This window comes from Colobus angolensis, unplaced genomic scaffold, assembly GCF_000951035.1.
Source record: "Colobus angolensis palliatus isolate OR3802 unplaced genomic scaffold, Cang.pa_1.0 Scaffold110, whole genome shotgun sequence".
NCBI classification, from domain to species: Eukaryota; Metazoa; Chordata; class Mammalia; order Primates; family Cercopithecidae; genus Colobus; species Colobus angolensis.
In genome coordinates, this window is record NW_012112031.1 from 35,058 (window position 1) to 51,236 (window position 16,179).

A 16,179-nucleotide genomic window follows, 5' to 3' on the forward strand; every position below is an offset into this window, starting at 1 on the left:
TTTAGTAGAGACAGGATTTCACCATGTTGGCCAGGCTGGTCTCAAGCTCCTGACCTCAGGTGATCCACCTGCCTCAGCCTCCCAAAGTGCCGGGATTACAGGCATGGGCCACCACGCCCAGCCTCAAGCTTCTTTTATACAATAGCAGATTTCTTGAGATATAATTCACATACCATAAAATCAATCTTTCTGAAGTATAAAACGCAGCAGCCTTTAGTAGACTTCCAGAGTTGTACAACCATCACCACTACCTCGTTGGAGCTTTGAGGAAGGACAAGACCTTTTGTGCAGTAACAGGGAGGCCACACAGATGTTCTTCCCGCCACAGCCACTAAGGCCTTAGACTTTGATGCAGAACAGCTGTCTTCCTCTGAGGCCCAGAGAGGTGGAGTGACTTGCCCAAGGTCACACAGCCGGCAAGCACAAGCGTGGTGCTTGGAAGCCAGGCACAGGCTTCTTTCTGTATGACAGGGAGGTCACGTGCAGGCTGGAGAAGGGGACATGAGGTCCTCAACTTCTCTGCAAAACTCCCCCTCTTCCCGCATGGATAATTGCATGACAACTGCTTTGTCCCTGCTGAGTGTGCTCTGCAGTCTCGCCCACTACCAACTCCTTGCGCTTGGCACTGGGGAGCTGAACAAACATCTGTCCAACGAGTACCTAAATCCCTAGAAGTGAAGACACCGCCCAAAGGCATGCCCATATCTGGCTTATTTTGCCAGTTCCTCTCCAGGAAGGCTGCATGGTTGACACACAGTGCCTATGACAAAGCTGAATGCTATCACTTAAAAAATCCTTGCTGGTTTGAGAGGCAGAAAACGATATCTCATAGTTGCTTTACTTTGCATATTTTAAAATTGTGACTTTCATGGCATAAATAATACTGGTTTATTATAGAAGCACCAGAAAATGCATATGGACAAAAGTTGGGATTAGGAGAGAGAAATGAAGACATATGTCCACACAAAATCCTGTTCACTGCAGCTTTCTACCACCACCAAACACTGCAAACAACCACACACGCTTCACCCGGGGAACTGATCCACAACGGAAGACCACTCAGCAATAGAAAGGACCAAACTCCTGGTACATGCAACTGACAGATGAATCTCAAACGCATTCCTCTGTGTAAAAGCAGCCAGATCCACAGGGCTTCACAGACGCACTGTCTGACTGCTTCATGGGAAAATCTGGAAAAGGCAACACTATTGAGACAGAAAACAGGTCAGTGGTTGCCTGGGGCTGGGGAACTTCCCGGGGTCATATTCTGTATGTTGATTGTGCCGGTGGAAACAAGACTGTACCAGCCTGGATGACAGAGTGAGACTCCATCTCTATCAAAAAATTAAAAATTAGCTGGGCATGGTGGTGCATGCCTGTAGTCCCAGGTATTCACAATGCTGAGGTGGGAAGATCGCTTGACCCCAGGAGTTCAAGGCTGCAATGAGCTATAATTGCACCACTGCACTTCAGCCTGGACGACAGGGCAAGACCCTGTCTCTAAAAAAGAAAACAAAACAAAAGAAAAACTCACTGGATATGAATGATACAGGTTGAGGATCCATTATCTGAAATGCTTGGACCAGATGCTTTGAATTTTGATTTTTTTCATATTTTGTAATAGTTGCAGTATATTTACCAGTTCAGCATCCCTAATTCAAAATTTCAAAAATTCAAAAATCTGAAATCCCAAACACTCCAATGGGCATTTCCTTTGAGCGTCATGTCGATGCTTGAAATGTTTGGGGTTTTGGATTCATGGATTTGGGACACTCAACCTGTACCTCAATAAACCTGATTAAAAAAAAAGGTTGGGAAGATTCCCCTAAGCCCACCACCCGGAGACAGCGGATTTCCTTAGTCACTTACTAGGCTCCTTGGCCATTTTGCTACGTATTGGTTTTGTGTCTGCTGTGAATTGTCCTTGGCCTGTTTGGTAACGGGTGAGGGGCAAGGACAGAAGGGTCCCGCATGCCCTGCCTTCACAGGCCCCTGGAAGGAAAGCTGTTTTGGGATCTCTGCACCCTCAGCCTGGACAACTTGTGCCCATCTGCTGACCCCTCACTCAACCACCAGACTTCCACAACAGGCACCAGCCTCAGCACGTTCAGCTATGCACAGTGCCACCAGCGTTGCCCTCTGTTCTGTTTTCTCTGCCAGGAGCGCCCTTCCCTCCTCACCTGACCCCTCTGTGGAGATCCCTCAGCACCCTCCCTGAGCACACCCTGCAAAGCCCCTGAGGCCTGCCCTGTGGTGTCTCTCTCTCACTTGCTGTCAGGACAGTGGTCCCGGCCCCTGGGGCTCATGGAGCCACCCTGTGCCATGTACCTCTGGCCTTCTGCACAGCACTTTCCACTTGCCCGTGGTTTCAAGAAGAAACCCCTTCTGGTTATACGTAAGAGAGCCAGAGAAGGGAGTTGCCCCGGGTGGCACAGCAAGTTACTGCCAGTTACTGCCATTTTCACTGGCATGAAACGGAGATAGTAACAGCAGCGACTGCACAGGCTGCTGGGAGGGTCACACTCAGCCATCGCACCGCCCAGGGATATTACGTGTAACTCGACATGTCAGCAATTGTCACAGGCACTGTTACTCCTGGGGTTTCCCCATAAACCCTCAAGAGCTGGGCCTGGGGTCAACTTCCAGGGAAACTGGGGGAAGTGTCACCAGAGATGAGGTTTATAAAAATAACGGTGCATAGCTGGGCACAGTGGCTTGCACCTGTAATCCCAGCACTTTGGGAGGCCAAGCTAGGAGGATCGCTTGAGTCCAAGAGTTTGAGACCAGCCTGGCCAATATGGCAAAACCCAGTCTCTACAAAAAACACAAAAAACAACTAGCCAGGCATGGTGGCACACACCTGTAGTCCCAGCTACTCGGGAGGCTGAGGTAGAAGAACTGCTTGAGCCCAGGAGTTTGAGGCTGTTGTAAGCTATGATCGCATCAGTGCATTCCAGCCCGGTGACAGAGTGAGTCACTGCCTCAAAAAAGACAGGAAGAAATAAAGAAAATAAATAAAAATAATGGTGCAGACAGAAGGCCTTGACCCATCCATCTTTGGCCCTCAGCATCAACCGCTGGATACGTCCCTCCCTCTCTTCTGGGGCACAGGTCACACTCTCTTCCAGGTCTAGGATGCAGCTGAGGGGTGCCCCTTTTACCATCTAACCTGTGCCCTTATTTCCCCCGCTTTTAGTGAGGAAAAGGCCCTTGGTCCATAAAGGGGCCTTTCAGAGATGGGGACCCCTGAGGAGACCCGAGCAGCAGCCCTCGTGTCTCACCCAGGGAGTCTGAAACAGACGTGGAGGTCTCAGGTGAGGTGTGGCTCAGATACAGGGAGTGGCCCACAGCTTGGCGTGACTTTGAAAGGCCACGTGACCTGACCCGTGGCTGGCAGGTGGGACCCAGCTGCAGGAGTCCAGCAGCACCCACAACAGCCACCTGTGGCAGGGAGGAGCCTGTGGTACAGCAGACAGGCCCTGCCCAGGCAGCCCCTGCTTGCCTGTGGAAGTTGACCAGCCTGTCTGTCACAGCAGGTAAGACTCTGCTTTCTGGGCAACCCAGCAGGTGACACTGGAATTCCTGTCCATCTGGCAGGTGAGCACTGAAACTGGTTTAAAAGTTTCACACCATAGGCTGGGCACAGTGGCTCACACCTGTAATCCCAGCACTTTGGGAGGCCAGGGCGGGCGGATCACTTGAGGTCAGGAGTTCAAGACCAGCCTGGCCAACCTGGTGAAACCCTGCCTACTAAAAATACAAAAATTAGCCGAGCGTGGTGATGCATGCCTGTAATCCCAGCTACTTGGGAAGCTGAGGGACGAGAACTACTTGAACCTGGGAGGCAGGGGTTGCAGTGAGCTGAGATCATGCCACTTGCACTCCAGCCTGGGCAACAGAGTAAGACTCTGTCTCAAAAACAAACAAACAAACAAAAAACAAAACCACACCATTTGGGCTTCAGATTGCATATCCTCCTGCAAGGATATATACAAATGAGATTCAAGTCAATGCCAAGTCAGGAGAAAAAATATATAGACACAAACCAGTATCCTACTGTGTGTCCTTTGGTATGCCTTCAACAGCTGTCCATGTTATAATAATTCATCTAGTTCTAATTTATTCATTTTTAACTGCATAGTACTATATTCTACACATATGCCACATTTTATTAATCTATTCCTCTGACGATGAATGTTTGGCTATTTCCAGTTTATAGCTATTACAAGCAATGCTGTGATAAATAGCTACCCACCCATGCCCAGGTTTCTAGGAAATAAACTTGGAAGGAAAATAATGTGGCCACAGGGCACACACATTTCCCATGTCGACTGGATATTGCCAGCTTTCTCTCCAATGGTTATTATGGGAGTCTCCTGAGTGTCTTTTCAGCATTCACAGAGCTTCCCCCAACACTCATGTCTCTGGTGCACTGGATGCTTTGTTTTGCTAAGTTGTTGAGGCTGGGGCCCACTTTAGCGTTTTCCACATAGAAAACCAGTAGCCCTGCGCTCTTTCTGGAAGCCTAACTTCCCCCCAAAGATGCAGCAGGTCCTGGGCTTTGCTCCTGGAGCCTGGTGTGATTGGGTTTTTAAAAATAACAGATTTTTTGAGACATAATACACATACTTACAATGCACCCTTTTAGGTGTATAATTCAGTGGTTTTTGGTATATTCACAGAATTATGCAGCCGTCATCACAATCAATTTTAGAACATTTTCATCACCCGAGAAGGTGATGAAACCCTTCTGCAGCCCTTCAGCAGCCACTGCCCATGTCCCCTCAAGCTTCCCCCGGCTCCTGCAACCACAGATCTACTCTCTGCCTCTGTGGGTTGCCCTATTCTGGACACTTCATAGAAATAAAGTCCTGCAATATGTGGCCTTCTGTATCTGGTTTCTCTCACTTAGCACCTTGATTTCAAGGTCCACCCATGGTGTAGCACGTGCCTGCTACACTCTATCTTAGGGCTGATATTCCACGTACCAATGCTGCACTCCTTATGGCTGATACTCCACGCACTACTCCACTCCTTCTTAGGGCTGATATTCCACTGCAGGGACAGACCTCATTTGTGTATCCATTTATCAGTGGATGGACGCTTGGGCTGTTTCCACTTTTGGTTGTTGTGAATAGTGCTGCTATGAACATTCCTGCACAAGTTTTAGGATGGACATGTTTTTATCTCTTGGGTATATAACTAGGAGTGGAATCGCCCGATCAAATGGTGACTCTGTGTTTAACCTTCTGAGGAACTATCGGCTGCTTCCCAAAGTAGCCATCCCATTATTGTCATATTATTTTTATTTATTTATTATTATTTTGAGACAGTGTCTTGCTCTGTCACCCTGGCTGGAGTGCAGTGGTGCGATCTCAGCTCCCCGCAATCTACACCTCCCAGGCTGAAGTGATTTTCCTGCCTCATTCTCCCAAGCAGCTGGGATTACAGGCTCCCGCCACCATGCCCAGCTAATTTTTTTTTTTTTTTGAGACAGAGTGTCACTGTTGTTGCCCAGGCCGGAGTGCAATGGCACGATCTCTGCTCACCGCAACCTCCGCCTCGTGGGATCAAGCGATTCTGCTGCCTCAGCCTCTCAAGTAGCTGAGATTAAAGGGATGCACCACCATGCCTGGCTAATTTTGTACTTTTAGTAGAGACGGGGTTTCTCCATGTTGGTCAGGCTGGTCTCGAACTCCTGACCTCAGGTGATCCGCCCACTTCAGCCTCCCAAAGTGCTAGGATTACAGGCATGAGCCACCGTGCCTGGCTAATTTTTTAATTTTTAGTAGAGATGGGGTTTCCCCATATTGGCCAGGCTGAGTGATCCATATGCCTCGGCCTCCCAAAGTACTGGGATTACAGGCATGAGCCACTGCACCTGGCCTAATTTATTACTATTTTTAACTGTAGAGACAAGGTTTCAGGATGTTGCCAAGGGTGGTCTAAAATTCCTGCGCTCAAGCAATCCTCTCAAGTAGCGAGGACTACAGGCACATGCCACCACGCCCAGCTAATTTTTATTTTCTTTGTAGAGATGGGGGTCTCACTATGTTGCCCAGGATGTTCTCAAAATCCTAGCCTCAAGCGATCCTCCTGCCTTGGCCTCCCAAAGTGTTGGGAATGTAAGTGTAAGTCACTGTACCTGCCACGTATAATTTTTAAAGTGACAGAAATATGATCATGGCCATGGGAATGGTGCCCCCAGAGCTGTGCCATGAGGAGTACTGGCCTCTTCATGGTGCCAAGATGTCCCTGAGGTCTCAGTCCCCTGGGTCCTTGGTGTCCTCCTGGGTCCTTGGTGTCCCCTGGGTCAGGGCCATTCCTCTGTCATCCCCTCCCTGAAGCACCTGCCTCTCCTTTCTGTGAACTGAATCCCTCCCCAAGTCTCCCTTTTCCAGAATCTCCCTGTGAGCTCACGCTCATACCTACCTAGTTTCTGGAGAGCCCCAGGCACTGACAGTAGTCACTGTGGCACCCCTCTCCAAAAGGTCGCCAGCTCCTGCCTGGCTCTCAGAGCTACACAGCCTCTCCTGACCAGGCTCACAGGTCCACAGCTCTGGGGCCCAGGTCACCTGGCATGGACCCTGGGTTACTGTCTCTTCCCAGGACCACCATCAGCCCCTGTTGGTAGATCTGGGTGGACTCTTATCTGCATCTGTGGCCCCAGTATAGGGCTGGGCACATGTGGGCATTTGCCAAGGCCTGGCAGAGTTCCTCTACCACCTCCACCAGCCTCCTGGCTACCCCTGGCACTGGCCCCGCCTTCTGTCCCCTCCTCCGACCTCCTCATGGCCCCTCAGTCACAGAGAGGCCTGGACATAGCATCAGGTGATAACTAATATCTGCATGACTCTGGGAAGCCACTCAGCTTCTCTGGGCCTCAGTTTCCCCATCTGTGAAGTGGGCTGGCCATGTTTAACCCCTGGAGTTGCCAAGGGAGCCCATCAGGAACACGGCGCCCCTGTACCTCAAGTACTCCCTGAGTGCCTGCCACCTGAGACCACGGAGCCAGCACACGGACCCCCGTCCTTAGAAGTGAAGAGGTGGCAGGTGGTCGCGCGCAGAGCACACTCACGTTTTCACATAAGGGTCCGAGTAGCCGTTGGCATCCATGGCGGCCAGGTGTGCGCACCGCACGATACCCACCAGCAGGCCCTGCTTCTGCGAGCTGTACTTGAGGGAGATGAGGATGCGGCCCCGCTCCTCCAGGGACTTGTCTTCGGTCTTGTCCACCTGTTGGACGGGACGGTCACTCAGTCCTCACCTGCTCCCACCCCTCTCTTGGCCATACTTGGCCTCCTCTTCCTGAGCCCACCCACTCTCGCTGCTGTAGCCAGGCCCGGTCAGGGTCCCTGGTGAGTGGTCACACTGTGAACTCACAGGCCTTCTGTCATCTCTTCCCTCCCAAGGGTTTTGCTGGGGGTGGATCTGACCGTCACCCTCCCTGTTCTTGGCTGCATGGCCTGGGGTGCCCATCACAGCCCAGCAAGGGCCAGCCCAGGGATTGGCAACTGCAGCCCGGGGCCAGATCAGGCCCGACGCCTGGCTCTGTATGGGATGTGAGCTAACAGTGGCTCTTACTCCTTTTTAAAAAAATTTCTTTTTCAAAAAAAGAGAGACGGGGTCTCACTATGTTGCCCAGGCTGATCTCAAACTCCTGGGCTCAAGGGATCCTCCCACCTTGGTCTCCCAAAGTGCTGGGGTTACAGGCGTGAGCCACCATGCCCAGCTGGTTCTTACTTTTCAGAATAGCAGAAAGAAAAATGAAATGAAAAATACCTTGTGACACATGAAAATGATATGAAATTCACACTTCGGCTTCCATTAATAACATGTTATTGGAACACAGCCTTGCCAGTTCCTCGATGCCTTCTCTATGGCTGCTTGTGCTCTAAGGACAGAGCTGCGTGGTGGCCACAGACAGCATGGTGCACAGACCCTAACACGCGCTAACTGGCCCTTCACAGCTCTGCAGTCCCCGGCCTGGCGTGCTCAGCTTCCGCGGATGGTCTCCCGCCAGGTCCTCCTCACGGCCTGCCCTGACTCTCTGCAGTCCCTCGGCTTTGAAGCCGGGTCCCACCTCCACACCTTAGTGCACGCTTAATCCACAGCTCCAGTATCCTCCTCTGTGTTCACCGTTGATACATTCCTGGTCCTCCTGGGCCTGGGGGCTTTTCTGCCCCTCAGGGTGGGTTGGCCGTCCCCTCTGTGTGCCCACTGCCTCGGGTTTATCCTGTCATGGCCTGTGTGACCCCCTGCTTCCTCATGGGTCTGCCCCAACCTCTAAGTTCCTTGAAGTTCGCACTCTGCCTGTAAATTTTTTTTTTTTTTTTTTTGAGACAGAGTCTCACTCCTGTCACCCAGACTGGAGTGCATTTTTTTTTTTTTTTTTTTGAGACAGAGTCTCACTCCTGTCACCCAGACTGGAGTGCAGTGGCACTATCTTGGCTCACGACAACCTCCGCCTCCCGGGTTTAAGCGATTCTCCTGCCTCAATCTCCTGAGTAGCTGGAACTGCAGTCTAATTTTTGTGTTTTTTGGTAGAGACAGGATTTTGTCATGTTTGCCAGGCTGGTCTCGAACTCCTGACCTCAAGTGATCCACCTGCCTCAGCCTCCTAAAGTGCTGGGATGACGGGTACGAGCCACTGCATCTGGCTAATACCTGCATCATCTTTAATACCTCAGGGCTGGGCAAGGGCCTGGCACTAAAGGCCCACTGGAGGCTTATACTAGTGAAGGCAGGAATGGAGGGACCCCTGCGTGTTCAACCTCACACAAGCAACTCCAGCCTGGAAGGTTCAAAGAAAGGCAGAAACGTCTGCCCGTGCCAACGGACCCTGGTGGATAGAAAAGGGTAACCCTGGCCCCAGTCCCCTGAAGGTGCTTCCTGGAGCCTCTCAGGGTGCTGGAGGTGGCTCCCTCACGAGAACCCAGAAGACAGAGCTCTGGTACTTTCCTCACCCTGGGGAAGCTGGGAGAAAGGTGGGGAGGCCACTCAGTCCCCTCCCCTACCTCAGCAGCTGCCTGGTACCTGCCTCTCAGGGCAGATCTCAGTTCCAGGCCTCCCCATCCCCAGCCAGACTGATGCTTCTCCATTCCTTGACCGCCCAAGACCACCTGGCCTCTTCCTTCTGGCTGCTGCGCACCCAAACCCTCTCTCCTGGGCCCTGAGCGCAGCCGGACTTACCCAGCTTGAGCCCTGTGTCCGCCTGGATCCCCTTAGGACTCTACCGGGCTCCTCTCCTAAGCAGGCCCAGCCACATCCTTTTATTCACAACTGTGCCCAGCCTAGCACCAAAGTGAGTCCCTCTGGCTACATCTAACCCTTTCTGGAGATGAGACTCCTGTGAGGTGAGCAGGGATGTCGAGCAGGGAGGACACACATGCCCCACCGGCCACCTTCACCACCTCCCACGCCACAGCAGGCATGGCTAATCGATCTCAGCCCCACGCCAGAGCAGGCATGGCTAATCGATCTCAGTTCCACGCCCAGAGCAGGCATGGCTAATCCATCTCAGTCCCATGCCCAGAGCAGGCATGGCTAATCCATCTCAGCATTTGCCCTGAGCTCCAACGCCACCCCAAAATCCTTTTCAACAGTGCTCAGGCAGCCGTTACTGGTGGATCAGGCCAGGCCTGGGAGATCTCGCTATCTGCCCCTCAGGCAGAGCTTTGTGTGTCAGGGCCTCGATGCACTGTGCTGCCTGTGTCAGTGCGTGTGGTGTGAAAATTAAACAATATAAACCAGCAGGGGCCAGGCATAGTGGCTCACGCCTGTAACCTCAGCACTTTGGGAGGCCGAGGCGGGCAGATCACCTGAGGTCAGGAGTTCAGGACCAGCCTGGCCAACATAGTGAAACTTCGTCTCTACTAAAAACACGAAAATTAGCTGGGCATGGTGGCAGGCAACTGTAATCCCAGCTATTGGGAGGCTGAGGCAGGAGAATCACTTGAACCCAGGAGGCGGAGCTTGAGCCGAGATCGCACCACTGCACTCCAGCCTGGGCAACAGAGCAAGACCCCATCTCAAAACCACCACCACCACCAGCAGCAGTAGGGATATCTTTTGCTGTTTTTTCAGGGATATTTTTCACTGTTTTTTCAGGGCTGGGATATTGTGCTTTGGGTTGTTTCATATGAAGACCATTGGGTATTGCTCAGTATTGACTTAAAACAGACAATATTCGCAGACTGTAAATTCTAAATGCACCACCAGAGGCCTGGCACAGGGGCTCACACCTGTAATCCCAGCACTTTGGGAGGCTGAGGCAGGAGGATCACTGGAGATCAGGAGATCGAGACTTGCCTGGCCAACCTGGCGAACCCCTGTCTCTACTAAAAATACAAAAATTAACCAGGAATGGTGGTGCACACCTGTAAACCCAGCACTTTGGGAGACTGAGGCAGGTGGATCATTCGAGGTCAGGAGTTTGAGACACCTGGCCAACATGGTGAAACCCCGTCTCTATCAAAAATACAAAAATTAGCCGGGTGTGGTGGCAAAGGCCTGTAGTCCCAGCTACTCGGGAGGCTGAGGCATGAGAAGTGCTTGAACCCGGGAGGTAGAGGTTGCAGTGAGTCAAGATTGTGCCACTGAACTCCACCCTGGGTGACAGAGCAAGACTTGGTCTCAAAAAAAATAATAAAAATAAAATAAAAGTATCACCAGAATGTGGCTTTACTGCCAGGGGTGTATCCCAAACTGTACTCCTGTGGTCACTGAGTCCCTGAACTGCACCCATGAGCTGGTAGCACACCCAGTAATGCCGTGATCACGGCCATGCACAGGGATGCACACACATGCACATGCTTTCACGAACACACACCACACACACGTAGACAGTCACACACAGATATGTACTGACACATGCTCTTACGCACAAGTCACACACAAGCACACACCCACACAGTTATTCATGCCAGTGATCAAAACTCAGGAACACTACAGTAGGGCTGGTGTTGCCTTTTCTTTTCTTTTTTTTTTTTTTTTTTTGAGACAGAGTCTTCCTCTTCTCACCCAGGCTGGAGTGCAATGGTGTAATCTTGTCTCACTGCAACCTCCGCCTCTCAGGTTCAAGCAATTCTCCTGCCTCAGCCTCCTGAGTAGCTGGGATTACAGGCACCTGTCACCACCCCTGGCTAATTTTTGTATTTTTAGTAGAGACGGGGTTTCGCCATGTTGGCCAGGCTGGTCTTGAACTCCTGACCTCGTGATCCGCCTCCCTCGGCCTCCCAAGATGTTGCCTTTCTTAAGCGACATCGATCATGTGGAAAAACCGGGTTACCTGTGGTTAGTGACTAATAATAAACCAGAAAAGGTTATACCCATCACACAAATGTCTGAGTGGGAGAGAATGTGACAAGGGAATAAAACTGGATCAAATTATGAAAAAATAACTGGGATTCCGGGCAGAAGCCCTGGCCACAGGCTGACTCACTCCCAGGGCTTGAGGTGAGTCTACATCCCCGGGCCCACTGGGGCTGGGTACACTGGGGACAACCGCTGGGCTTTGTCCTTCTGAACGTGCCCCTTGCCCAGCCCTCTTAGGCAGACAACGTGCCAGCGAGGGGACCACGCCTCTGCCTGTGTCCTGAACACTGGGAGGCTGAGGCCCCAGCATTTCTCTTGACCCTGGTGGCACTAGGGACTCCTGGCTTCATCAGCCCTATGAACCAGGTGAAGGTCAGGCCAGAGACAAGGGAGGGTGGGGGAGGGAAGAGGGACATAGAGACCAAGATGCGGCAGGGCGTAGCTGCTGGAGCAGGCCAGGGGGCAAAATCTCTTCTGACATAACATTCAGACAAAGGCCATTTCTAGGAAAGGGTACTCTTCTGTCTCTTCTGAGTATGTCACAGGCACTCAAGTCTAACACGTTCCAAGCATGCTCCTTGAGAGTCCCGTCCACCTGTGGCCTCTGCTACAGTCCTCTGAGTGCAGCGAACAGCCCCTCAGGCTCCAGTGGCTCAGGCCCCAAACCTCGGACCTGCCCTTCCCTCACCCAAGCATGTCCTATCTGCTGCCTGGACATCCGGTTCAGAGTCAAGCTCTCCTACCGCCGCCAAGGTCAGGCCAGGGCTGTGCCCATCTCTCCCCATCTCCCCAGGCCTCCTGCCCTCTCCTCCCTCTTCTTCAAGCCATCCTGAGCCCAGGCCAGTGAGCCTGGTAAAATGTCATCCCCCGCACTCCCTCCGCTTAGCACCCTCCCGTGGCCACTCAGAGCGAAAGCCAGGGTCCTTCCTCACCTCCACCCCCTTGCCTCTCCATGCTCACCTCCTCAGTCTCCCCTCCCCTCTCACTCTGCCCCTCAGTAGCCCCACCACAGGCAGGAAGTTCTGCCTTCCCAGCACCTGCCACCGAGCCAGGTACTCAGCAGGCGCTCAATGAATCCCCTCACCGGCAGCTGCTTCTCCAGGCAGATACTGAAGGTCTTGGTGTGGTTGGCTTTCAGCTTCTTCAGGGGCACACGTGTCTCCCCGATGAACTCATTGTGCCGGAATTTGTCCTCGTCACACACAGAAATCCTGGGTTGGGGGTGAGAGGCACAGCCAGCAGCTCAGACGCACTGGGTGTGGGGGGAGTGTGCGCGGGTAGGGCCAGCCCTGGCTTGTCCTGCCCCAGGCCCTGCCCTGGTCTGGGGTGGGAGGCGCACAAGATGCCTGGGCCCTGACAGGGCCAGAGTGTGGCACGATGTCAGGTACTGTTCTCCTGGATATGTGTCCTCAGGTTGGAAGAGGGGACAGGAGAAGGTAGGGCCAGTGCCAGGAGGTTGGGAGAGCCGGTTCTCTGAAGGGATCCACCGCCAGCACCCGGAGAGGCCCCAGGAATCACCTTCAAGGGGACTGGGGCCAGGATAACCCTTTGCATCCACCAGGCGCCACTGGCGTGAGCAGAGCTTTCTGCCTTTCTTCAGACCCCAGGCTGGAGTCGCTCGCATGAGGCTGAACCCACAGGAGACCCTCTGACCCTCCAGTCCTGCCTTCAGGAGGACAAGCGGCGGGGGTGGGGGAGGGGCAGGCGGCCAGGGCCTCACCTACCGCAGCGTTTTCCGGATCATGTCTTCGTCTGTGATGCCGTAGTAAGTGAGGGTCTCGTTCCACGTGGGGTTCAGAGTGTTACGGAGAGTTTTTGTTCTGAGCTTATTTGCCTGGAGGAGAGAAAAATGATCGTCTTAGCATCAAAGGGTGTGTCAGACGGAACAACGGCCCCCAGAGATGGCCACGTGCTCATCTTGGAGCCTCCGAATGTGTCATCGACACGGCCAAGCGGAAGGGAGGCTGTAGGTGGAGTTAGGGTTCGTAACAAGCGGACATTAGAATAGGGAGATTATATCCTAGATTGTCGGGTGGTCCAGTGTGGTCACAGGGTTCTTAACAGCAGAAAGGGCAGAGTCAGAGTGAGACGTCACCAAGGCAGGGGGCCACTGCTGTGAGGGCGGAGGAAGGGGCCACGAGCCCGGGAGGGTGGACGACCTCTAGAAGCTGGAGAGAGCTGGGACATGGTGGGGTCCCCAGGTTCCACAAGGAACGCGGCCCAGGGAGACCACTGTTGGACTTCTCCCCTGCAGAGCAGTCAGAGAATGACTGAGCTGCTTTAAGCCACGAAGTTTGTGGTCATTCGTTGCAGCAGCCATAGGAGGCCCGTCCAAAGAAGACTCCGCCTCCAGTCCCTGAGGCCCTGGGGTGGGTTCTGCAGGAGGCCTGTGTGGAACCGGAGTCTCCTTCCCAGGGCATTCCCTTCCTTTGCGGACTGTCCCCTCTGCCTGGAACCCATCCTGTCCTCGGGCCTGCCTCAGGGGTGGCCTCTCCCAGCTGGAATATTGCCGCCACGCCCCTCCTCCTGTGCCAGCGACTCTGAGCTGCTTGTCTGCATGGGTCTGATGTCTGCCACACCTGGCCCAGGATGGGAGGTCAGACAGCCTGGGCTTCCAATTCCAGCTCTGTGGCAGCGTCAGGGTTCCCGCTGTGGAAAGGGCACGGGAATCCCTCTCTCCCACTGCTTTCGGGAGCTTGTGTGGAAGGAGACTGCTCTTTATAAAACACTGGGGAAAATCCTGGGGACTTTCTACAACTCGGCAGCCAGGCACTGCCGGCTCCAGTCCCACAAATGAGGGGTCACTGAGCTCCCACGCGAGGCACACTTCCCTGGTCACACTCGCCCTCGGCCATCACATCCCCGAGCCCCTCTTGCAGCATAAGGACACCGAGGCCCCGCGGGGGGAGCCCATTTCTTCCCCAGGAGTAGGTGGTGGGGCGCTGCCGTTTCTCCTACAGCCCTGCCTTCCCGAGGGAAGCAGGAATGGCCCCTTCTGGGGTGGGCCTCCTGGATGGCTGCGGGCCCAGGCCTACCCATTTAGGCCCCCAAGTCAACTCAGACTCTCCCCCATGAAATTAAAAATAAAAGAGCACTGAAGTGCACGATGCACAGAAGGAAGTCTAATTAAGTTCTGATTTTCCACAGCTCGAGGTCACCTTGATGCTTTTATTTAACAGCAAGTTCTCTCTCCTCTCCTAGATGCACCTGCTGTGCTGGTGCCCTTTCTACATGTGTGGCCAGACTCTTGGGTCAGCTGGCGTAGGAATGAGGATCCTGTGGTCAAATATACTGGGCAGATTCTGCCCACTTCATCCCCCTTACAGAGTCAAGGAACAGCCCATCAACATGTTAAATGCCCTGATAGGTCCATAATAGTAACCTCCAACTGAGAATGCTTCTTATAAAATGCTGGCCTGGAAATTCTGGAATTCCCAGATCAGCAGGCAGGTAACACTGAATGGCTGAGTGTGCAGCTGAACGGCTGAGGTCCCACCAGCTTGCTTGGGCTCTGAGGGGAGTGGCAGCGGTGGGCCTCCCTGGGTGCCCCCAGCCCAGTCCAGGCCCCAAAGCAAAAGGACCAGTGTGCACTGCCTGAGGTGGTGGGTGGGTGTCGCTGGTGGGCAGGCCCGGGTGAAACCCTCACCTTACTGGCTCCTGGCAGCAGGTGCAGCTTGACGTAGGGGTCTGCCAGCCCATTGTGGTCCATCGGCTTCAGGCCCTGGGCAGACAACAGCAAATGGTGTGAAGTGGGAATTGGGGAGAGGGAACTGACGGGGCCTGCAGGTGCCTGGGCCAGCAGATCCCCTGGTCCGCTGGGTCCATTCATGGCCCTTTCACAGAAGCCCCCAGGTCCCACACCTCCAGACGGAGGGAGCGAGGATGGCTCAATGCCAGTGCAATCTCCCCTCCTCAAAACATCCTGGCCCAGGGCAGCTGTCACGGGGCCTCCGTCAGGACAGACTTTTTCTTTCTCTTCTCCTCATCCTGGAAGCCAGGTGGCTCACCCTCCTCTGAGCCTCCCTCCCGCCTCGCGCTTTGGTCAGGTCCTTCCATCGTCCTGACTCCCCTCCCCCATCTTCCAAGCATGGCCTCCTGAGTGGTCACGCCCCTCATCGACCCTAAATCCACGTAACCCCGGGACACGGTCCGAGACTAGGCCCCATTTCAGGCCATATTTCCCACAACTCCCAATCAGTCCACAGAGATCACACAAGCCTGGCCACAGAGGATCCCTCCACAAGACGGCTCCCTCACTCACTCTGGTTCTCTCAGAAAACCTCGCCACGCATGACAGCCAGAGGCACACAGAAGCACAGACAGATGGGGGCTCTGCTGACCTCGGCAGGCACCTGTCTCCGAAAACTGCATTTGTTTTCTTCTGGGATGGTGCTCAGGATGCAGGGAGGCAGCTGTGGCGTCTGGGAGGTGCAGCCAGCAACCCCAGGACAGGATTCAAAGGTGCACCGCCAGGCTCCTACCCAGCAGGGTCGGGGAGGCAGCGTGGCTACTCACACCAGGTCCATCTCCAAGGGGAGGCTGGGGCTCCCTCCCAGGCCCACCCCACCTTGCTTTGATGGAGCTCTGGGGGATGCGGCACGGGCTTCCGAACACCTACTTCCCTGCCACTGGCAAAGGGCAGAGGTTTGGGGGCCTGGCTGGCTTGGGTTCCAGGCTCAGCTCCTGTGTTCACCAGCTGGGAAGTGGATGAGTTACTAAGCCTCAGCTTTGTCATCTGTAAAAGGGGTTGGCCGGGCACAGTGACTCACGCCTGTAATCCCAGTGCTTGAGCCCAGGAGTTCAAGACCAGCCTGGGCAACACAGTAAGACCCTGTCTCTTCAAAAAACTAAAAAATTAGCTGG

At 53.7% G+C, this 16,179-nt stretch overlaps 1 protein-coding gene across 1 annotated transcript in view; it reads right to left on the bottom strand.

Annotated features, from left to right (window-relative positions):
* The window catches only part of DOC2B (double C2-like domains, beta), a gene marked incomplete at its 3' end in the record, with an annotated part of 59,874 nt that overhangs the window by 8,484 nt on the left and 35,211 nt on the right, over nt 1-16,179 (bottom strand). Inside the window, exons 4-7 of the mRNA XM_011956153.1 lie at nt 14,963-15,037; nt 13,041-13,150; nt 12,401-12,527; nt 7,079-7,236 (exon numbers count right to left, since the gene is read on the bottom strand). Coding sequence (XP_011811543.1) covers nt 7,079-7,236; nt 12,401-12,527; nt 13,041-13,150; nt 14,963-15,037 — 470 coding nt within the window. The remainder of the gene's footprint in view (nt 1-7,078; nt 7,237-12,400; nt 12,528-13,040; nt 13,151-14,962; nt 15,038-16,179) is intronic.